The sequence below is a fragment of the Rhinichthys klamathensis genome, unplaced genomic scaffold (genome assembly GCF_029890125.1).
Source record: "Rhinichthys klamathensis goyatoka isolate OS25496 unplaced genomic scaffold, OSU_Roscu_1.1 h1tg001043l_1, whole genome shotgun sequence".
NCBI lineage: Eukaryota > Metazoa > Chordata > Actinopteri > Cypriniformes > Leuciscidae > Rhinichthys > Rhinichthys klamathensis.
Genome location: NW_026607318.1, coordinates 405,286 through 430,457, shown reverse-complemented (window position 1 = coordinate 430,457; position 25,172 = coordinate 405,286). Strand labels below are relative to the sequence as shown.

Below are 25,172 nucleotides of genomic sequence, written 5' to 3'. Positions count from 1 at the left end.
TAAACTTAAATCAGCGTGATAAAAACTACATAAAATGACAGAAAACATCTTTGAAATTTTGTTTTTATTTGAAGTGTAATTTGATTGTTTAGTTTCCATCGGGTCCATTCGACCTCATGGGGAGGGCGGGGGTTATGACCTAAACTGGGACGAGCCACCGGTGGGGGGGTGGGAGGGGTGTGGGGGGGGGGGGCGATCGAGACACTTTGGCTTCACTTTTCAGGGGTGCTGCCATACGACAGGGGAGCTGCGTTCCAGTCCACTTTTAGACACGCACTTGCGAACTTCCCTAAGCACTTCCCCTCGGGGGACCCTGCCGACCCTTTTGAAGTGCGTTCCACTTCGTGAAGTGGACGAGGGAAGTTTATATGGACAGACCCTCGCTCCCTCGATTTTGACCGAGGGAGCGAGTCTACTTCATATGCACACTTCAGGCAGCTCCATATACCACAATGCAACACGATTGTGACGTCACCGCAGATCTCCTCTAATCACCACAACTCTATGATATATGATTTTTTTTTTAAACAACCCAAACACATCTATAAACATTTGGATGTGGCATTAAACAAATTCTTAAAGGGAAACATTTTTTAAATAATAAATCAACTCCATAGCTGATTACAAGGGCTTAAGACGTTTCAATCATAGACAGTAAAGGTTCCAATTGGTTCCAATTCAGCCCACTGCAGTTTCCGCCAGTAGTGGGCACTCGTGCAACGTAAGCATATGACGTACATCCGAGTGAACGAGACGGAGGGAAGTTAGCGAGTGAAGGGCATGACAATTTTGCACTGGAACCTATGACTGGAACGCAGCATGGAAGGAACGCAGCCCCATACCAAGAAGAAACTGCAACATTGTAACAAAAGAGTCCCTGTATCGGAACAAAACAAACGATCTATAGAATGTTATATTTCAGTACACAATATAATGTGTTAAGATCATAGAGTGTAAAAAAAATTAAGATACATACTTTCATAATCAAGCTGCAGCATCTTCTTTCTGTTACTGTCACTGGACGTTCACATTTGAACCGTCGCTGCGGAAACCGTATTTAACCCAACAGCCGGGTACTAGAAATTACCCAACATTTTTGGAAAATAACCCAACTTGTGTAACACATTGGCTATGTTTTGTCTCACGCTTTAATACATTTATTTGATAAAATTACAGTACAAACAGTACAAACGTTTGAACGGCATACTGCAAATCTACTTAAATAAATGTATGACCATATATAAAGTAAATAATATTAAAAAACTAACATCATTTAAGTGAGTTTTATATTTCATCCAGGGTACTAAAACAATGAAAATAGGCTGCATAATATGACTGAGGGAGTCTGACCCACGTACAGTAGCTACCAGCTATTCATATGCCAGTTTCTACGTCATCCGGTTAAGTTTCTCACGTAGGTTTACGTTGAATGAAACTGCGCATTATTTTTTTCCGAAGAGCGCGGAATTTTATGACCCAGTATTCTCCAAACCCAACTACGCAAGTTTTGCAACTTAGACTCGCTGATGTGATCGGCGACAGCGGAGGAAACGCGCCAGCTGTACGGAGAGGCTTAAAGAGACATCAGCGAAGAGGGAGAAAAAATGATAATGGCTTCAAGGAATGATCATTAAAACCGACAAAATGGGAATTGTCGTCGACTTATAATACAGAGATATAGGTAAAAGTGTCTACTCTGTTGATAAATCTTCCTCCTTTAACGATTTATGGAATATACCGCGTACGTAATTTAGACCAATTTCGACTGTTCGGGATTAAGGAGTTGCCCGGTTAATGGCTGGGAACAAAATCTATGTGCTTGTCAACAAACATTGCTTTGACGTATGTATAATGTTGTTGTAGATAATAACAAGCTGTCTTTTATTTTCCATAAACCCGCTGGTGTTGTTGAATTAGTAACTCTCGTTAGCTCGCGGAAGCGCAGGCCACAGATCGTTAGCTTGTTTGGGCTAGTTAGCACGCTAGCCGTGTGTTCACTCATTTCTGCTGCTTAGTTGGCAACTCAGTGGGTAACTGACAACACTGGTTCTTCAACACTCGAGGATTCACACGAACGTCTCTTCATTGCTTTCTTTACGTTCATGTGATGTAGTCTTACAAAGGGAACAGAATGTACCAACATGTTTGTCTTAGAGTTTATCTTAGTAACCCAAGTTTCTTTCTCATACTTTGGTGGCGAGCTGCATGAGGCTAGCAGGCATATTTGGACAGTTTTTTTCAGCAGGTTATTCCTTTAGACATCGAAATACTTCGAATAATAAACTGTGGCGTTATTTTATTTCTCTGGCCTAATAAGTATGGGTCATTCATAAGACACGCTGCTGAATCCAGAGAGAGAGCCAGTGTAACTTACAGGCCTGATTCATCATATTTGTTGGCATTGTAAAACAGTTTTGTTGTCGATGCATATAACGTTAGATAAGGCCTGATCCGATACGAGACGATGAATTATAGTCTTAGCTGGACGGTTAACTTAAGTTTTATAACATGTAATCATCGTTTCTAATACTGGTATCTTATTCTTGGATGTGGAATGAATGCTTCAAATCCACAGGCAGAAAGACAAAAACAGTGTTCCTGTATTTTTAGGCTGATATCACGTCTAATATTTGCTCATCATAACAAAATGGTTTGATGTAACATTTCAATAGTTTCATTGATAATTCACGATATTACGATGTAACATTTCAATGGATCCACTGAATGGATCATAAGGAACATTTTGTTGCAAAGTAATTTAGATGTTTTATGTTGAATTAAGCTATGAATATGTACTTGATATCTATCTATCTATCTATCTATCTATCTATCTATCTATCTATCTATCTATCTATCTATCTATCTATCTATCTATCTATCTATCTATCGTTCCATCTGTTGCTCTATCTGTCGTTTTATCATTCTATCACAGTGTGTAACCTATTAGTACCTTAGTTTTGTTGCCTTATGACAAAATGTCTCTTGTAATGATGAGCAACTCTGTGAACGATTCATCTTTCATCAATTCATCATTCATCAAGTTTCCTGGGCATGAATTCTTCCATTCGTTTTTTAGGGGCCATTCTCTATTGTTAAATAAACCAGCCCATGGATGGCATCATCCATAACATCTGGTGAGGTGCCTCCCTCCTCTCAAAACATAACCAAGACACTCGGTCCAAGATGACTCCGGCTCGTCTTCACACGACCTCAGGCCTCAACTCGAGCTCCTGAGGGATTTATTTTTAGAGCTGGAAGTCAGAAATGCTAGATAACATTTCCTGTAGGGAGATGGTCTCTGGTTTCGTGTCCCTTAAATCTTCAGACTCTAAATTGTGTGTTTCATAGAAACAGTGATAGTGCAATGCTGGCTTTTTCTTGTAATTCGTTGTGTTAAAAGCTCCCTTGATAGTCACTGGAATGGGATGATGTGATGTGAGGGTGAGTAAATAATGACAGAATGTTAATTTTTGGGTGGACTGTCCCTTAAAATGAGAGGCACAGTGTCTCTTCCTCACCACCATAGTAGAACAGGTGCCAAGAGAGTGCAGTTCTCTAAGTGTACTTTTAAGCAGACTATTTAGCGTTAATTGTGTCTTTTCTCTGCCCCAGATATTCTAAGGTGTGCTGCTGATGTGCTGCCTGTTTCCTCTAAACGCAAACTCTGGTATGCTCTGCATTCGTACTTGGACACAAGGAATGCCTAACCCTTCTTTTCAAAACCACCTGGAGGGGGTGCAGACGATGGAAACCGATGCCAGACAGCGCCTTACTTTCACCAGCTAGGGTCGTGCGCATGTGTCCATCTCCTGAGGAACGTGCTCCTCTGCGGTTGGATTTAAGGAAGATTTCTGTATGATGTCTTCGTCCTGAATTGTATCGCCCTTGGATTGTCAGCTATATTTACCCCCCATCTATAAAAGCAGTTCATGTCTAGTTTCATCTACATGTGTAGAGCCGTATTGTGGATAAGCAATTCCCTTCACTCTCTTTCTCACTAAATTCCTCTCCTCCATCCCATTCCCCGTACCCCTGTTGCGAGTTGTTTTGGTGGCTCTGTGATTTTATGGCAGCGGAGTAATCGTGGAGAGGCCGGGGTATCACAAGCTTATGGATTTTGATAAGAGAGGAGGAGGAGGAGGAAAAGGTGAGGCGGAGGAAGGAAAGAGAATGTCTAAGACTGGCGGGAGCAGGACAGGGCATGGGGGTGGCCGAGGCTCCGGGACCAACTCCGGGGTGCTTATGGTTGGCCCTAACTTCCGAGTGGGTAAGAAGATCGGCTGCGGGAACTTCGGCGAGCTTCGACTCGGGAAGAATCTTTACACTAATGAATATGTGGCCATTAAACTGGTAAGTGCCAGTCAATATTGTGTTGATATTTGGAACTAATGCTAAACCCTGAACGTCCACTGCTGCCTTCAGTGTGTGTTTCTGTTAAACAGTTCCAAAAAGAAAAAAAAAACACACACAGTAGTTCATAACGCTTAACCAACCACATTAGATTAATATGCAGTACTTGTTCTCCTTTGTTCACCCAGTTCCTTCTGGAAAAAAATACCTTTTTACACACACTCATTACCATGTAATTACTTGTACTGGAGACAACAGTCACACAGCTTTTACTGGAACTATATGAACAAAAGAACAGACACTGCAGTCTTGAACAAATACTTTTCATTCTACAACAGATGTATCTGCATAAAAATATGCAGAATGTCACAGTTTTTTTCACAATACAATTCTTTTTTTGCAGTAACCTGTGGTGGGGAATATATTCTGTTATTTAGCAAAAGATTGACTCTTCAAGATGCATATTTCTCTGTCATTGTGACTTATTTTACAAATGCGTGAACTTGCAAATAAGCATATTCATGTAAAAACATGAAGTGCTGAACAGGAATCCTTTGAGATGTGTTGGCGGGTTTAGTGTGGTAAAACATACTTTTATGCTGCAAGATGTAATTCTCTCATTTCTGATCAGCGATTGGCAAGATCAGACATGATCTTTAGATCTTTTTAAATATATTTTGGGGGGGAAAGTCCTTAGAATTTGTTAAAAAGAGCTGAGAGTAATACACTCCTATTTAGGGCTGCAACTAACGATTATTTTGATAATCGATTAATCGGACGATTATTTTTTCGATTAATCGGATAAAATTTTCAATTCGATTTTTTTGTTTATTATGACTAAATAAAACCCGGTTACACTTTATTTTAAGGTGTCCTTGTTACAGTGTAATTATATATTTAAGTACAGAGTAATATTAAGTAACTACATGTACTTACTATAGGAATAGGGTAGGATTAGGTTGAGGGTTAGTTGCATGTAATTATGCAGAATTTACTGTTATTACTACAGTAAGTACATGTAACAAATGTAACAAGGACACCGTAAAATAAAGTGTTACCTAAAACCCTAAATTAGGGTATTTATGTGTAAAAGTGTACTTTAAAAAGTGCAAAAGCCACACATTGAGTTTTACAAATATCAATATTTGCATTGTTTTTAATGATAATTGCTGATGGCAAGTTGACAACCATGATTAATGTAAAAAAAAAAACATTTATATCCAACATATTGTTTTAACACAATTTTTGTTAAAACAAATTTACAGACATGTTGTTCAGATGTGAAGATATAAACTAAAAACATCTAAAATATATAATTCATTTAATTTTTATTTAAAATTAATTGAATTATAAGGATAATTTGTAAAAAATAAATATAGAAAGACTGAAAACAAGCGTGTGAACATAGAGCCGCAGTAGATCGCGTTTGAAAAACAATTAAAACTTAATAGTAGACAAATGCTATATAAAGAGAGCGGAATGGAGGTACGCAGCAAGCTAACAGGCTTGATTAAAAAGACAGGAAAAATGATGCATTAGTGCACAAACATTCGCTGAAAACCACTGAGTAGGCTACAGTGACTAAAAAACAATATTTTACTGTTGCTGTTATTAACTGCCTTTATATTTAGTGCTTCGCTTTGTAAAGACCGTTTTAATTTAATATTTCTGCGGTAGCACTATTTTAATCCATCACTTATGTTGCGAGCAAACTGATTGCACAACCTGATGCTCGAGACGCAAAATACAGACATCCCAAGTCTCCCGGAAGTTCTGGAAGTCACCCGCATATTGATATGCTCGCAAATTAGTTCAAACTCCCGGGATTTGAGCGCGCAAGCAAGAGCGCGCATGCGAGACAGAAGAGACTGTGCTCCAAACCGTGTAGCGCGAGCGCGGGGCAGAGCAACGGAGGGAGAGAGACCTTGCGTGTGTGTGCGCGTGTGTGCCTCATGAAGCGCGTGTAAGACAGAGAGCATCCTGATTGGCCCGTTTCAACCAATCACCAGTAAACGCTCCCCGTGACGTAAGCAGACCAACTAATCGGTAATGACATTCGTTGACAACGATTTTCATAATCGATTATTATCGATTTTATCGATTAGTTGTTGCAGCCCTACTCCTATTGGTAGCTGAAAGCAGTATAAAAATTACATTTAATAAACGCCAAATAGAATGTTATGAGAATATATATATATATATATATATATATTTATTAGTATATGACTAATTAAAAAATTTGGGATCATTAATTTTTTGGAAAAAGTAATGATTTTATTCAGTAAGGAAGGACAAATTAATTTGAACAAAGTTGACACAAGACATTTATAGTATTATTATTATTTTTTTAAATATATGCACAACTGATTTCAACATAGTTAATAAGAAATGTTCCTTGAGCAGTAAATCAGCATATTAGAATGATTTCTGAAAGATCATGTGACACTAAAGACCCGAGTAATGATGCTGAAAATTCAGCTTTGCCATCACAGGAATAAATTACTTTTTTCAAAATATATTTCAATAGAAATTAAAAAGTTACTCAGAGTTTTTACTGTATTCGTGATCAAATAAATGCAGCAATTGTGAGCATTAGATCCTTCTTCCAAATCATTACAAAATCTTACCTACCCCAATTTTATGATTGGTCAGTCACAGTGTGGAACTGGTGCCTGGCCTTCTCATTTAGAAGGACATTTACTTTTTTGTTGGTTTCTTGTTATGCAAGCCATGCATAAACAATTTAAAAATTGCTTCTCCGTATCAGTATTTTAATTGGATTTGGTTTCAAGCATGCATATCAGAAATACATATAGGGAAAGATAAATTAGTGATTAGAATATTATCTAGGGACATTTTAGTAGCCACCCACATTGTTCGTGAGCAACGCCAGCCTCAATTTCGAGTGTTGAGTGTGTAAGATGTATTCTGTGTATCTACAAATTCTCTAGAGTCTCACCACATTGCAGAAGTCTCAGATTTATTTCTCTCATTATTACATTTCCCATGTTGCCAACTGTTCTGCTTTAAAAGAAATGTGTGATCGTGTAAGTGAGACGCTTATTTTTGTCATTTAGCTCCTTGGTCTCTCACCTTTACATACTGTAATCACACTTTAATAAAATGTGGCTAAACATTTTGTTATAAGAGTGAAGCAAGTTAAGTATAGGTCTGTTGAAACACGCAGCTTCATGGAGATACTACAACATCAATTTCAGATTTTCATTTTGCTGTGACATGAAAGGTCGATAAATACATGTGGCTTGTGGTACTGATTCTGTTAAACTAGACACATATCCTCTCTGAAGAAGCGACATAATTATATTATTAGTATTATACAATTACTGGTACTAAATAAAGGGGTCTTGACGTTGCTCCTGATATGACCATTTGTCAGTGTTAACTCGTGCTGGAAATGCATGTTAAAAGAGTAACACTGTTGTACTTCTTACTCTCCACTGCTGGGTATTTAATACATCCTGTGGCCTTTATGCAATCTGTTTTTATTTATTTATTTATATATGTATTTGGCTCTTCCATTCTGGCTCCTGCTTAGCAGCACTTTTCTCTGCATGCTCAGAGCTGCTGATGCCACAGATGACTCAATCCTGGATCCTGCACTTAACTGAACACGAACGTACACATTCTATCACTTACATTATTTATGTAAAAACTAAATGGACCACCCTTAGTGATGACTACCATGCAGAGCAATATCCTAATGATAGAAGTCAGTCATGTAATTAGTAGTTTTGGCAACTTCCTTTAAATATGGTTAAGGTACATTTACCATTGTTCTGAAAATTGTCACGGTCGTAATCGAGTAATTTCAATAGGACTCCACACAATGGGGAATTTTGTTTGAGGGTGAAATATTTTGCATCATGTTGTGCATGCATCACTATACTTTTGACCTTTTTTGCTTATTTAGTGATTATGGTGATTATAGTGATCCACTGCAATACGTAACCCAAAACACCCATAATAAGGACCATGTCAGTTATCTGACTATGGTTTACAGCTTTCATGCGAACCTAAAACCAATGTTTAAAACTGGCTTTTTACTTTCACTTAACATGAACGCCAAAACTTATGTTTTTGTCATTTAATTGTACTCTTTTATAGGAGCCAATCAAATCCAGAGCACCCCAGCTCCATCTCGAGTACAGGTTTTATAAACAGTTGGGCAACTCGGGTAAGTAACAGGCTGTACTTCTATCCATTTTGCTTTTATTACTTTAAATCTCACAGTTTAGCACCCATATTCAGACCAGTTTTTTGTTGTAGAGCTTATGCTGTCCACATCCTATTTACAATCGTGAGTTTCTTTTAGCTCATCCTGTCCACATCCTCTTTTCAGCACAGAGGACGAGTTTAATCAGCACAGGCTGTGGTTCCTGTGCATCGATTGCTCTACTTGCTGTGTCTTTTTTTACACAACGTTTGATAAGACTTGCAGGACAGAAAAAGGTTAACTTTTATTCAAAGATATGACAGGTTAACATGTAGCTTATTTCAATTATATGATTCATAATGTGTTTATCAGTAAAAGAATGTCATTAAGTGTTTTGCTCAGATCAGATAAAGCCTAGGGTTGCTGGTTGAAGCGTTGCATCTCTCACTACTGTTGATCTCTGTTCCTAGCATTAAAGGGATAGTTCACCCCAAAAATGAAAAGTAGCCCATGATTTACTCACACTGAAGCCATCCTAGGTGTATATGACATTCTTCTTTCAGACGAATACAATCGGAGTTATATTAAAAAATGTCCTGGCTCTTCCAAGCTTTATAATTGGAGTGAATGGGTTTTTGCTTTTGGAAGTCCATCAAAGCGCATCCATTCCTGATAAAAGTGCTCGAAACCGCTCGGGGGGTTAATAAAGGCCTTCTGAAATGAAGCGATGCGTTTGTGTAAGAAAAATATCCATATTTAAAACTTAATCGATTAAAATAACTAGTGTCTTGCAGACGGCCGTACGCAAGTCGACTTGCGCCAAAAGAGTAACACTTGACGATTAGGGGTGTATCGATGCATCGATCAAACGTCTAACGATACGATGCATCGATGCCACACGCAAAATATCGATATGAGGTACCTTTATTTTAACAGTCTCTCCACGTCCTCACGTAACATCCGCCATTTCCGCCAAAGCGCGCATTTTCTTTTTCGTTACTGCCTGTCACTTGTGTGTGTCGGATTGCGAACGAGATGCAGCAACAAAGCGGCTGTAGCAGCGAAAAGACAGACGCAGAAAATGTTGTGACTGCTGTCGGATGCAAATCGTGGGTTTGGAAACATTTTGTATTTTTCAAAACGGATGGTCAGGTAAATAAAACCCATGTTATGTGTACATTGCCAGTGCCAGCTAAAATACTCGGGAAATACTACAAACTTGTCAACGCATCTGAAAAGGAAACATGGAATTGAGGAGAGTAATTTGGCTGACGAAAAACAGCCTCTGTCACCCCCCATGAAGAACTTTTTCACCCAGACAACTCCAAAAGAGCAACTATAGCATTACGTTAATTTTTTTTTTTTTTTTTTTGTGTTCCTACAACTAGAGTACCTCAGTTATTTGCACATGTTTGCACAAAACACTGGAAGACTTTATTGACTGTTGCCATAAGCTTGATTGATTTTTATCAATCCCCCATCCATTATTTACTTTTCTTTCTTTCTTTTTACAATTTTTGTTGTGTTGATGTAAATGTCCCAATTGGGAAAGAGGGTGCGATTTTCAAAGTGTTTAATTAAACATTCATGTTAAATATATTTTGGTTGCATTTGTGAGTTAATAAAAATGTAACTGGTTGTGTAAAGTAGCACAAAATATCTAAATATCGATTAATCGATCGATATAGCCATGAGTCGAATCGTAATCGAATCGTATCGAAGAATTTTTTGAAGTATGGGCAAAAATCGTATCGCTGGCTAAGAGAATCGATATCGAATCGTATCGTGATGAACTGTCCGATTTACACCCCTATTGACGATGTAGGATGTATGAGTAGTGTAAGCTTTGACGCCTCTCGCGGTTCAAACAAACGGCTGCGTTTCCCAAAACTAAGTTAGCAACTTTGTTGGTTGCAATGCAATTTCCCATTGCCAACCAACTAAGTTGCTAACAGGTTAGCAACTATGGTTTTGGGATCGCACCCCAGGGCTGGGCAACCGCGTTCCTCATTACGCTGTGCGACTCAAGGGTTAGTCTTCTGCTGTTTGCTGTTTTCATTTTTGGGTGAACTATCCCTTTAAGGCCTCAAACCCTTTTTATTCTGCTATGCATTTTTCATGAGGAGAGCTTTAGAAAAACATGACGCTGTACAATTTCAATATTCACTCATTCCTATGCTGAAGGTTTATTGTGAATCAAATTTTTGTATGTGTCCGTGGTTACTCAGGGTAGTCTTTTTTTGCTGATACAGTGTGACCAGGCCAGAATAAGGCTTGGCAATATCAATAAAAAACAGTATCTTAAATGTTCCTTTATATTTTCCAGCCTTTTAAAAATATTTGATTTATATCTGTTTATAGCAATAGCAACTTTATTTCTATAGCACAATTAAAACAACACAAGTTGACCAATGTGCTTTACAATGTCACACACAATTTTTTTTGTGACTGATTAAAAGCTATTGAAAAGCTATGTTTTTTAAGTTGTCCTTTAAAATCCTGTACAGTAGCATCATCTCTAATATGTTTAGGCAAACTTTTCCAAAGTTTAGGAGCTGCTACAGCAAAAACGCAATCTCCTTTTTTGACTCGGATGTGTCCCAGGAATTTTGAGTTACCTCTGATCTGAATTATGAATTTGGTCCAAAGAATTAAGAATTTGGCTTAAAGAGGTGTTTTTTTGGAACCATTGCAGGCTCGCAAAATTTCAAAATCACTGGTAGCCCTTCAGGCAGGCACTCTTCAAACTTTGGAAGCCCTAAATTAATTTTACTAGCCCAAATAGGCAAGTTTATTTTATTTCAATTAAATAAAAAGACAATTTTTAATGTAGAAAATTGGTTAGGAGTCAAAACATCAATCACAAACTTTTCAAAGTAAAGCATTCATGTGAAAGTGGAGCTTTAATTTTTCATGTGCTTCATGTGTTTTCATGATTCATGTGTTTCTCTTAAAACAGGCACAGAGATTCTTGAGAAATTGCTCTGCGGATAAATCAGCATGATCAAAAACTTGCGCGGCCATATTTTTCCTTAAAATAACTAGTCAATAATGTGAATAAAGGGAGGAATTTGATTAGGCCTATACTTTCAGATAGCCCGTCGGGCAGGCCGGTTACGCATTTTGGTAGCCCGACTGGAAAACACAATAGCCCTGGGACGTCGGGCTAGCGATTTTGCGAGCCCTGCATTGTTTTGATCAAACAGCCATTGTTGTAAACTAGATATGGAAATTTTATATATTATATTATATGAAGATTTAGATTTAAGTATCATTTTCAATTTAAATTTTGCTGCTTTTTTTACTAAAACATTTTAATGCCTGAAAACATTCACATGGAGACTTCATGTGAATATTATTAATTGATGATAAATGATTTGTTCCACTTATTCATTGAAATGGACAATTTGAAAGAGTGATTAGCTTAAATGAATCAGACTCCACAACTATGTCAGTGTTTCTGCTCCTGAGGTTTAAATTAAAGGTGGTATTGAAAGATCTCGTTTTTAACATTGTCATACTGTAGTCGTGACACAAAAAAGTGTGCAGGAAACTAGTGTACCAGTGTGGTCTTTTAGGGTGTGTTGTGTTCACACTTGGCACGTTTGGCTCGATTAAAATGAACCCTGTGTGATTGCTCTGTTACTGCGGTTCATTTGAATAAGTGTGAACGCTGCCATCTGAACCCTGGTACGCACCAAAACAAGCAGGCCGAGGCGAGACCGATGAAAAGATAGGTCTCGGTCTGCTTCTGAACAAACTCTGGTGCGGTTCGAGTAATATGAACGCAACACGGACCAAAGACATGTAGACAAACCAAAAACAGGATGCTCAAGCATGGTTTTTCTCGTCATAGTGGCGATGTTGCCCATCACAGTTCAGTACAGGCATCAGAATCTCGTCTCCTCGCAGCAGATCTTCATTTGTGTGTGTGACGGAGGGTTTCCTTGACTCCTTTACACATTTTATAAGCTCTTAAAGAGTTCTCAGCTGGTCAAAATACTATCATATCCAGGCTACGCACAATACAACGAGCGCATTTAGCCCAGCACACAGCATTGTTTCAGATATTCATAAGTTCTGTCTCAAAATATGCAATACGTCATAAAAGCATACCAATCAGGTTGTGAATGTATCCCTATGCCTTTAGGTTCGGTATCTTTAGGTTCGGTGATAATCAAAATCAAAAACTATTAAAATCAAACGCATATAAAAAGAATTGCGATATTCTCCATGTTCCAGTTAAACATATTGCCTTATAGATTTGAGAGTCCGTACCTTTTATCTGTTGCCCCATAATGCCTGTTATACACAAATGTAGTGTACCTCAATATGAAGCACTACTGAGTGCTGAACACCACATAACAAAAGAATAAGATTATTGTTCCCTGTCTTTACGTAATTGTATTAATTCTTACCATTAAAGTTAAAGCTGCTAAATTGCCAGTTTGTATTTATATTACTGAACTCTGTGGATTTGTTTTCTAACTGCATATATATGTGTGTGTTCAGAGGGTGTTCCTCAGGTGTACTACTTTGGGCCTTGTGGGAAATACAATGCCATGGTGCTGGAGCTGCTGGGCCCCAGTCTGGAGGACCTGTTTGACCTTTGCGACAGAACCTTTTCCCTAAAGACCGTCCTCATGATCGCAATTCAGCTGGTCCGTGTAATCGTTTACTCATGAGAGAGAAAGAAAGATGTTTAAACTAATAGATTTATTTTTTTAACACGACTTCCATCTCTATTATAGATCACACGGATGGAATATGTGCACACAAGAAGTCTGATCTACAGGGATGTTAAGCCTGAGAACTTCTTGGTGGGCCGGCCGGGGACCAAGAGGCAACATACAATCCACATCATCGACTTTGGGCTTGCCAAAGAATACATCGACCCTGAGACCAAAAAGCACATCCCTTACAGGGAGCACAAGAGCTTAACAGGGACAGCTCGCTACATGAGCATCAACACACACCTGGGGAAGGGTAAGTCCCGCAGACACGGAAAAGATTCGCTCTCTCAGGGCTTAGGAAGGGTTATTAGAATTTCATGGGGGGGATAAAGACTAAAGTATGGCTTAAAACCTAGCTTAGCTGTTAGTGACACAAATCTGCTTGCTCAACCACAAAACTTAGATTTGTTTTGATTCTTATGCTAAATGCATAAAAAATATATTTGCTCAGTGAATTATGACTCCAGATTCTACAGATTCCAGTGTACCTAGCAGTTTCATAATTTTTTGCATGTCTTTTTCTTGTAGAGCAAAGCAGACGGGACGATTTGGAGGCGCTGGGTCATATGTTTATGTACTTTCTACGGGGCAGTCTGCCCTGGCAAGGCTTAAAGGTATTGCAGTAGGTGGAGTGAAAGAAATGTTTGCTGCCTTCATACATTTTGATTTAAGAGTTTGTTTCGAAAACTAAGACCGTGTGATACCATTATAGAAAATGTGGTTTGTTTTATTTCTGTTACATTTCTTTAAATATTTAAAGCTCAGATTATGGTATATATGAGAGATTAAAGCATTTTATCAGTTCTGTGCTGTTTTGTTCTAAGAAGTACAAATCTATGGTAAGAATTTCCCCTCTGTTCATTTCTCACTCTTAACAGTATTTTGATGGTATCCTTCTGGTCGGAGAGTCTTATCTCACTCAGCTAATGTCTGAAAAAGTGACATGCCTTCACTATCTGTCACTATCATGAAAAGTCAGCAGAATAACCAATAGCTATACAGCCTTGATAAGCTGACCTATTTAGAAGACCCAAAAAAATATCACAATGTGTTTGGTTACATCTTTATCTGGTTTTATAGTCTAAAGGGGAAAAAGAATCAAATCTATGTGACCTTCCTGTTAAATGTCACATGCTAATCATAATTAATTTGCATAGTACATGGTTCACACTGTCAATGAAAATATGGAAATATCAGGAAAAAAGAAAAGAAAAAACCTTTTCATATATTAATTTCAAAATTTTTACAAGTACATTTTTCTGAAAGTCTTAGTTCTCAAAAATTGCCCTTTGTAGTCTTTATAGGATACACTTTTTTGAATTATTTTTTCAATCATGGATGACAGGAGAGGTCATGGAATTTCATTGGTCGAAATACTAATATGGTTGCACTGTATTTTACAGTATGTGCACTTACAGTGCACTTGCAGTGTACTTGCCCAAGAAAGTACTGAATAATATTAAATAACTACATGGGTTAGGTTCAGGGGTAGTAACTAATTATTACCAAGTTTTTGTAAGTATGCATTATGTATATGCGGAACAGGACGGACTGTAAAATAAATTGCTAATACTATTAGTTTAAAAGATGGCAATATACTAAACAAATGTCTTTATGGAATTCCTAAAACGTTCTAATATTTGTTCTGTCCCATTTTATTCATTAAGGCTGACACACTTAAGGAGCGCTATCAGAAAATTGGAGATACCAAAAGGGCAACCCCTATAGAAGTGCTCTGTGAGAGTTTCCCTGGTAAGCGAGTTCTTTTCAAATGGCCACATATCTCGTGCACTCTTACCTCTGGTGCATTGTCTTAACTTTAACTTCATCTCACAGAAGAAATGGCCACCTACCTGCGCTACGTGCGGAGACTGGATTTCTTTGAAAAACCGGATTATGACTACTTGAGAAAGCTCTTTACAGACCTCTTTGACAGAAATGGATATGTCTTTGACTATGAATATGACTGGGTCGGTAAGCCGCTGGTAAGTCTATTTGGATGTCGTGCCATAAACCGCTTGTACATGATAAGATCTGTACATGGATGTTAAGTTTCCTATGCATGTCTATGCAGCCGACTCCAATAGGACCCATGCCTAGTGACACACCTCTGCAACCCAGCAGCAGAGACAAAGCACAACCACAGACCAAAAACCAGGTGAGAGACACCCTCATGCTGTTGATAGCAATGTTAAATACATGTTTGTGTAATACACATCCATTTTCTTTCTTTTTTTTTTTCTTTACTATTGAAATTTTATAGTGTATGATCAAAGACCTACAGGTGAAAGTCGAAAAATTTGAATATCGTGCAAAAGTTTATTTCTTTCAGTAATTCAACTTAAAAGGTGAAACTAATATATTATATAGACTCATTACATGCAAAGTGAGATATTTCAAGCCTTTATTTGTTATAATTTTGATGATTATGGCTTACAGCTTATGAAAACCCCAAATTCAAAATTAGAATATTGTGAAAAGGTTTTCATAGCTGTAAGTCATAATCAGCAAAATTATAACAAATAAAGGCTTGAAATATGTCACTTAATGAGTCTATATAATATAATATATTAGTTTCACCTTTTAAGTTGAATTACTGAAATTAACTTTTAACCCAATTTTTTGAGTTTCACCTGTATTATAAAGGTTTTAGCTTCATTGCTTGGAATCCCACTTTAAAATTAAAAAAGGTTCAAACTGACAAATAAATATCCATATATAAAATTAATCAATTTATTTTGTTAATTTAACCACTATTAATATTTTTTTAATAATAATTTCTATTAATAATCATGTGTAAACTATGCTTTTTTCATTTAGTGTTTTTGTTAATTAATTATTTTGTTACATTTGACTATTTACACATTAGCAATTTTAAACATATTTATTTGTCAATTTGAAGAAATAAATTCCACTTACTATTGATTTCTTAATTTTCTAAAGTGATGTTTATTATATTTGAATATTGCACTTTCAATTTTAGTGGTGATTCCTTGTTCATGTAAAAGAGGAAGAATGGGACAGAGTACCATTTAAGTACTAGTTTCCTTTTTTTTGTTTTTTTGTTTTCTTTGGTTATTTGTCGTAAAACATTGCTTAATGCAGTGTAGTTTTTTAAAATGTTATCTCAGTGTTTCATGACTCTTTTAACCCATGTCAGCAGTATGTGGTAAATGTTTGTTTTCACTCATCAACCGACCCTAGACAACTTCCTGCAGCCAGAGTAGTTTTTTGCAAGTCTGAAGATCTGTCATTTCCTCAAACGCTGAATGTCATTCTTTTAGTTGGTGGTATTTCCATGTCTAGGTCACAGTCCTTTTAAATCTCTGTTACAATATAAGATTTTATATGAGCTGTTTGTGAAAGATAAGAGCTTAGCTTTCCTCTCCATCTCTGCATGTCACGTGCTTTTGTTTTTTCACTCACACTTTTATTTCCACCTCTATCCTGTTAGCTAGAGCAGTCTGCTTGTGCATGGAAGGCGTTCCTCTTTAAACTCGTTCTGTTCTTTTTTCTTTACACCCTCATCACCTCCTTTCAAAAACATCTTTTATGCCCTTTGCCACCCTCCCACCCCCTTTCCCCCATTGCTGTCATGCCAGTCTCCAGAACCTAAAGGAAGTGAGTCCCAGCCCACTCCCGTGACCAACAGGGAGCTCCTAGGGTCGCACCTCACGGCCGATAGGCTGGGGGGCTCTGTCCAGGTACTGGGTGTTTGCGCAGTACTGCATGCTGTTGGTGTCGATCTCTTCCTTTCTCTGTTCTCTAGTCTTTCTGTTTCTTTTAGTCCTCTCACTTGAGACACCTCTGTCCATCTTCCAGCTGTAGACACTTAAATGGTTTCCTCTCCTCTCTCCGCCCTTGTCTAACACACATCTGATCACTTATCTAGTGACACACATCTAGTGACCTCAGTGTGAAAATACTGCTTATATCGTATATAAGTAGTTAAGCAAGACAAATGGTTGTTTCCTTGTGTACATACAGTTATCCAGAGTGTAACTCTTCTTTTATAATATGTTAGTGTAATAAGAATTCCAACTAAACTCATTTTCGGCTTATTTCCATTATCTAACCAAGCACGGTTCTTTCATTTTACATAACCCCCCTCTCTTAACCCTCCTGGTTGGTGCTAAGCAACCTGATTTTGAACAGGTTAATTATTTTTAAAAAGTGTCTTTATTGGGTTACATAGCCCCAATCTGAGTTACATGAACTGTTAAATATGCAGGGCCAGTTAGACAAAATAAATCCCAGTGTGTACTGTGGTTTTTCTGTTATTACTTATCCTTGCCAGTCCATATTGAAAACACATTGCCTGCTGCCTTAAATTAATCATCAGGTTATGAGCTCGACCAATGGAGAAGTGAATACAGACGATCCTACGGCGGGACACTCTAACGCGCCCATAACTGCCCCTGCTGAGGTGGAGGTGGCCGATGATACAAAGTAAGGACAATTTAAAGAGTCTTAAGTTTGCCAGTTGTTTTTAAAAGTACATGTTTGCATAATACACATCCTTAGGGTTCCCACACGTCCTGGAAAACCTGGAAAATTGATGACTAATTTTCCAGTCCTGTAAAATGTCAAATGTCCTGGAAAATCTGGTTGTTGTCCTGGAAAATTATATTTGAAAAAAATGTTTCTTGTATTTTCCTTTAGCCGAGAATGAAGTTTATCACTCCCTGAAACAGTTAACGTTAGTAGCAGTGCTATGTGCAGGGACGCTGAGTTTTGACGTTAGAGAAGTATTTTGAATGAGGATGTTTAGTCTCATATTGGCCCTTTCTGCAGTTATCTAATGTTTTTAACTACTCAAATGTTTGAGCCGAATGTCAACTGGTAAGCAGCAGCTACCTAACCTTGTTACCATTAATTTACTAACTTGCTAACTCATTTTATACGTTATAAGCCAGGGGTAGGCACAGAAGCCTACAGCAGGGCCACAGCCTGTTTTAGTTCTGATTGTTGTCAAAAGTAATAATAATTCGTTTATTTTCTATAGCGCCTTTCAGGAACCCAAGTTCGCTTCACAATGTAATACAAATAGCAAACAAACAACAAGCAAACAAATACAAAGGCCATCTGCTTATGAGAGACAAAACAGATGGAAACAAGCATACATTGATTGACATGAATCAAAGAAAGACATGTTGTATTATTTCAAAATATACAATTACGATGAAGTATGTTGCAAATAGAGCTGGAAAAGTGAAGAACAGAGAAACCAGTGATGAGGATACTGATTTATTGGGCAAGCTTGAAGATATGAGTTTAAGTTGTTTTTTGAAGGTCCGGATGTTGTCGGTCGCACGAAGATTCGGGGGCAGCTTATTCCACAGCTTAGGGCCAACAACACTAAAAGCCCTACCGCCCACCGTGGAGAGTCTGACCCGGGGTACCACGAGTAGGTTTTCAGTGCTAGACCTAAGGGCCAGAGTTGGAACATATGGCTGTACCAAATCAACAAGGTATTTGGGTGCCGGGCCGTGTACAGCTTTATATACTAGAACTAACAGTTTAAATTGGATGCGGTTTATGACAGGAAGCCAGTGCAGTTGGTGAAGGATAGGAGTGATGTGGGCAGATTTTTTATTATATGTGAGGGCACGTGCTGCAGAGTCTTGAACCATTTGAAGGCGCAAGGCGGTGTATTGCTTTGCGGTGTAAAAGTACTTTGATGCCATGTCGATAATGAAATTTAAAAAATGTAATACCAGCTGATACCGGCTGACAGGCGACTGTCATGCGCATTTGTGCAAGCGCTCTGTAAAGAGCCTGAAAGGTTTCTATTTGCAATGTGTTTTTTTACAGCATTAAGCATTGTAGCAATGACCAACAAGAGGCGTTTAAGAAATTAGTTAGAACGCGCTCAATAGCGCTCTTGATTATAGTGCCATCTGTACATAACCCATTCACAGTTTAAATGAAAGTTTTATTTTCAATGCTGCTAAGTACACACTGCAAAGTTTCAGGAGGGACCATAGCAACAGATGAGACAAAAAAGTCTGATATGTCAAAATAGATGTGTGCATTAAGTGTATATGCAGACTAACAGACCTGCCACTTGTTCTGTAACAAGTATGTGTAATGTGTTTATTTGTTGTTCATTTTATTACTTTTCACCTAACTCATTTAAAACGATGTTTACTTAATTAAATATTTGAAGGCTACATGCTAATGCTTTAATGTGCTATTTACTTAATTATTATTAGCATTAATAATTCATTGACTTTGTTTAATATTTAAAGTCCCCCTGTAGTCAATAATTGTATCCTTTAAAACTCACCAAAATTACATTTAAACATTTTCTCCTGTGAAAATAAATTTTTCATGCCTTAAAATAGCTTGAATGTAACTGAATTGCTTCATTTAGTATTCGCTGAACCATGAATGTGCTAATTAGCCCACTCACTCACACCAGCTCAGACTACCTGATCTACTCGGTCAGCTTTACTGTAGTAAACGCTACACGATGGCAAGGTAATACTGCTTTAATTCAGCCATATATGTTTGAACTAGGGCTTCACAATTAATCGCAACGAAACCGCACGTGATTTGGCAAAGGCTGCGATTATTTTATGCGCAGCTTGTCAGTGCAGCACGGCTGATCGGTAGTAAATGCTGCTTCATCTAAAAAGCTAGAGGACACTCTCACACACACACGCCAAATATGCCCCGCCGCAGAAGTACGATAACGTACATCATTACAGGAAATCCCTATCGGGCATCATCGCTGTAGCTGTATAAACAGAAGATTTAAACGCTTTGATTGATTAAACATGACTAATAAACACATGACTGCCTTTTTCTGTGTAAGAAGCCACATCATTTCACAGAAGGATGCTCACTGTCGTTATGAAGTGAGTTTGGAGTAAAAGCATGTTATTAAATGTTGTTGGAAAGCTGTTTGACGCGTGTTGCTTTTTCAAATGCTCGTTATAAGTGACTCAAACTCAGTGCTTTCAGATGGAGTAGCGGTGTATCAGAATGGTAATGCGTCTTATGTATCGCTCTTTACAATGTCGGACAACGCCGGTAATTTTATTAACCTTTGGCTTGTCTACGTTATCAAACAGCTAATGTGTAACAGATAATGTGCTGCAAATGCTACACAAACCATGTTCCCGTTCGCCATCTCAGAGGCAGACAGCTGCCTTCTGAAAATCAGCATCCTTAGAAACGCTTTGAACAACTCAGAACTCCAGTGGAGAAAGGCATAACATTGTAATATACATTATATACATAATTCACCTGCTATATTGCTAAATGTACCCGATTTTTCATATCAACAGAAAAATATACCAGGATAACCTAGCTTATCTTGAGACTCCTCTGCTTCAAAGAATAGTTAATGATATGCTAAAGTCCCCCCCCCCCCCCCCATCACGAGATTGGTTACAAGGTAAACTGCAGTTTTAAGGAGAAAATAGCTCCTAAAATAGGAGTCAGCAATGGTGAATTTTGCATTTGAATTTGCACAGGGTTTGTTTTAAAGCATATTAAAAACACCAAATAGACATATAAACATGAAAAACTTGATTTTCACCAAAGGGGGTCTTTATAATTTCAAAAAGTTAAAATATTTAAATAGTTCTATTATTTTTTTGCTATGGTACTATAATAGCTTATGAGAATTTTATATTTTAATTTTTGGTATTTTATAGTGTATGATCAAAGACAAATTATAAATGTTATAGTTTTATTGCTTGGAATGCCCAATGAAAAAAGGAATTTATCAGTTTATTAATCAAAATTGTTCAAACTGATGAATAAATATCTATATTAAAAATCTATTTAATTAGTTAATTTAACCACTTAGTATATTTTAATAATAATAAATTATATTTATAATCATCTAAACTGCCCCTTTTTTAAATTAGTGGCTTTGTTTTAAAAAATGAAATTTAAATATTAAAAATAATTTATTAATTTAATTTGTTTTGTTACATTTAACTTTTTAAACATGTAAAGAACAAATATTTTTGATTGATTCATTCATTTTATATAATAAAATGTATTATATTTTAAATATTTCAGTTTTACCGTTAATTCATTGTTCATCTAACAGAGGAAGAACGTTTGAGTTGCCATGGGCTTCAATGGGTCAAAGCACTGTTGTAGCATTAATGTATTTATATTTTGGCTACATTAGCATCAGTCACATGTACAGTAGCTGCACACAATAGGGGATTATCACGCTTCCGGGTTTCATGGGCGGGATTTGTCAACTTTGTGCATGTCCACTTCCGACGCAGTTCAACAATGGCTGAAACGAAGGCTAGATGTCACTGCTCTGTTCCACTTTGTAAATCTAACCAACAACGCTAACCCCTACTTAAGTTCTCATGGATTCCCGACTGAATTGAGTATAAGGAAGAAGTGGATTAAAGCGGTTCGCCGGGATTAAGGTCCAAACTTTAAAATAAAACAAGGTAGCACGTTTGTTTGTAGCCGGCACTTTAGTGAATCAGACTAATTTACCAGGGATGCCGTATAAATAAACTTAGTGTAGTCCGTCATCAGTTCGCCAGAGTGATCGGTGATTCAACGGAAGTGGCAGTGCACAAAGATCACTGAATGCGGAAGTACTATGTATCAGCGTGATAATCCCCTATTGTGCAGTCTGATCTCTTGTTAACAAATTTGCTTTGAACTCTGCCTAACAAAACCTCGACTAGACTGTGTGACAAGTTTGAGAATGAAGGGAGGAGATTGCTAAACTGTCTTTAACTCTATCGCTCATTTCAGGTGCTGTTGTTTTTTCAAGAGGAGGAAGAGGAAAGCGCTCCAGCGACACAAGTGAGGAGGAACATCTTTGAAACGTTAAGTCACTGGTGCGTTTAAAGAAAAAAATAAAAGCAAAGGACTTTGGAGCTCAAACATGGAGCTCCATCCCTTTCTGTCTCTGCTCCACATCAGAACAGAAACTCACTGCCTCACTTTTGGCATCCGCTCAGAGGACACACCTCAGCACTCTGGGCTCTGACACTCTTTGTAAGGAAACGATTCAGTGGAACAAATAAATATATTTGTACAATGTGGGAAACCAGAAGAGACTAGTGGTCAGAAGCAAGATGATATATGTTATGTGACTTAAACCAGATGGACTGTTTAAACTTGTATTTTAGATGACATGCAAAACCATTATTTGAGGACTAAAAGGCAACCAGGCACAGACATCCGTTCACTTTGACACTGGCTGGATGAGTGAGTGAGTGATGTGCTCCATGATGGTTTTTTTTTTTTTTTTTTTTATGGGATCAAAATAAGTGGGGAAAGACTGCTGACTGATCTATGGAGAAACGTACACAGGAATCAGAAAAACCTATGTAAATTCTGTCTTTCCTTTTTGTTTTTGTAATTTAAAAAGTTGTTTTGAAGATCTGCTCTCCCTGAGTTGAACAGTTTTACTCATGTTGTAGAATGTGTGAACATTTTTTTAACCGCTCTTAGTGTTTCTTTATTTTCTCTGCGTTGTTTTTTTACTTACTCTTTTTTTCCTGTCCATGTGGATGATGATGTTGTAGCACAGTGGCTGGTCTCAGGTACTGTGGGAGATGGAGAGAAATACATGGGATCTCTCCTCTGTGAATTGCACTTTTGAGGGAAAAAAGCAAACCGTTTGGCATTTCTGGCATTGACATTTACAGGAAGCAACAGAAATAAAGGCAGACGTGGGATCATTTTATACAGCAGGCTGGTCTCTCCCAAAGGGACAAAAGTGATGCTCTCGGTCAAAATTGTGCTTTTATTGTTTTTCGCATTAGATTAAGTTACCTGGGAATCATAGTTTGTGCCTTTCCAAGTAAAACATTTAACACTAATGTGTCCCTCTCTACGATTCCTATCCAGGCCGGGTGTCCATGGCCCTCTCAGAGTGTTTGTTCTCTACGGTGCGCTCCATGCCAGTCTAATGGAGTCCGTTGGCATTTCTCAGATTTTTTTTCACTGTTGTAAATTGTATCATAGCAAAGCTCCATTAAGACTTGAGTCTATGGGTTTATACGCAGTAACAGAGGTTGCCTATCAGAGTGAGGATGTGTATTGATTTACATACCTATTAAATGTTGCTTTTCTTCTATGCCTCATAAGATGGTACATTTTGTGTCTGTGCATAATCACTGCTTTGAGTTTATGGTTGTGGTTAACCCTTGCGGTTATTTCAACGATAGTCAACATCACGTGATGAAACGCAGCCAGTTGCAGTTAGTCACCAGGTTGTGGTGCCATAGAACACATCACATTTGTAGCTGCAGGGCAAGTGCCTTAAACACCGCTTAACCTGCTGCATTATACAATTCACTGAGCACACATTGTCAGTCAGAATGGCATAAGAGCAGGTGGCACACCCTTGTAGTTTATATAGTGCTAGAACAGGATATTTTTATACCTCCAAATGACACTTTTTTTCCCCTTGCAGATACAACAGAGCTAGTCAATTAACACATCCTGTGATTATTCAATCATTAACCTCTTTAGGACAGACTGTCAAGAAACATGAATGAACTGTTCTTAAATATGGTGTTCAACAGTGGCTCTCAACCAGCTGTTCATGATTTACTGGTTAAGGCTTAACCCTAAAAAAGTTTTTGTACCCTGGGGGATACAAACATTTGAGAGGCTGTGAAAGATTAGGCCTCTTTTCTTGGTTTCATGTTGAATGGGTGTTTGTTGTGAATGTTTAGATATGGTGGTGAGTGACTTCATACATTCTTTGTTAAGCTCACAGGGCAGCATTTTAAACAAAACATGGCCAGCTGTAGTGGGAAATCTACTCGCCATCAGATATAAGTTGTTATATTTCACATATTTACAATATTTGGAGGAGACTTGCAAGTTTAAAAAGTTGTTAAGCATTAGCTTATTACGTTTATGTTTGAATTAGTTTGTAAATTTTTCATAATCTAACTGTTTGTATCTCAGTTTGTATCTAGTTACAGTTTGTAACTGGGTATAAAAATGGACTATAGTCTATATATATATATGAGAGAGAGCGAGAGAGAGAGAGACACACACAACAAAACTTATATATATAGAGAGATACACTCAACAAAACTTATATATATATAAAGAGAGAGATACACTCAACAAAACTTATATATAGAGAGAGAGAGATATACACAACAAAACTTATATATATATATATATATATATATAGAGAGAGAGAGATACACTCAACAAAACTTATATATATATATATATGTTTTGTTGAGTGTATCTCTCTCTCTCTATATATATATATGTTTTGTTGAGTGTATCTCTCTCTCTATATATATATATATATATAGAGAGAGAGAGAGATACACTCAACAAAACATATATATATATAGAGAGAGAGAGATACACTCAACAAAACATATATATATATATATAGAGAGAGAGAGATACACTCAACAAAACATATATAGAGAGAGAGATACACTCAACAAAACTTATATATATATATATATATATAGAGAGAGATACACTCAACAAAACTTATATATATATAGAGAGAGAGAGAGAGAGAGATACACTCAACAAAACTTATATATATAGAGAGATATACACTCAACAAAACTTATATATATATATATAGAGAGAGAGATACACTCAACAAAACTTATATAGAGAGAGAGAGATACACTCAACAAAACTTAAATATATATATATACACTCACCTAAAGGATTATTAGGAACACCATACTAATACTGTGTTTGACCCCCTTTCGCCTTCAGAACTGCCTTAATTCTACGTGGCATTGATTCAACAAGGTGCTGAAAGCATTCTTTAGAAATGTTGGCCCATATTGATAGGATAGCATATTGCAGTTGATGGAGATTTGTGGGACGCACATCCAGGGCACGAAGCTCCCGTTCCACCACATCCCAAAGATGCTCTATTGGGTTGAGATCTGGTGACTGTGGGGGCC

At 37.4% G+C, this 25,172-nt stretch overlaps 1 protein-coding gene across 4 annotated transcripts; it reads left to right on the top strand.

The window, feature by feature from the left end:
* The first annotated feature begins 1,527 nt into the window (after window positions 1-1,527).
* On the top strand, window positions 1,528-23,358 carry csnk1g2a (casein kinase 1, gamma 2a). Of its 4 annotated transcripts, none has more exons than XM_056244644.1 (12): window positions 1,528-1,681; window positions 3,613-4,350; window positions 8,476-8,545; window positions 13,037-13,185; window positions 13,276-13,510; window positions 13,786-13,871; window positions 14,925-15,009; window positions 15,097-15,242; window positions 15,332-15,415; window positions 16,860-16,961; window positions 17,600-17,706; window positions 22,009-23,358. In XM_056244644.1, the coding sequence occupies exons 2-12, from the start codon at window positions 4,111-4,113 to the stop codon at window positions 22,061-22,063; spliced, it is 1,359 nt and encodes a 452-aa protein (XP_056100619.1). In that variant the 5' UTR covers window positions 1,528-1,681; window positions 3,613-4,110; the 3' UTR covers window positions 22,064-23,358. The 4 variants fall into 4 exon arrangements, with proteins under 4 accessions (XP_056100619.1, XP_056100617.1, XP_056100621.1 ...); XM_056244642.1 differs by having other exon boundaries at window positions 15,094-15,242; XM_056244646.1 differs by lacking the exon at window positions 16,860-16,961.
* Window positions 23,359-25,172: the final 1,814 nt, after the last annotated feature.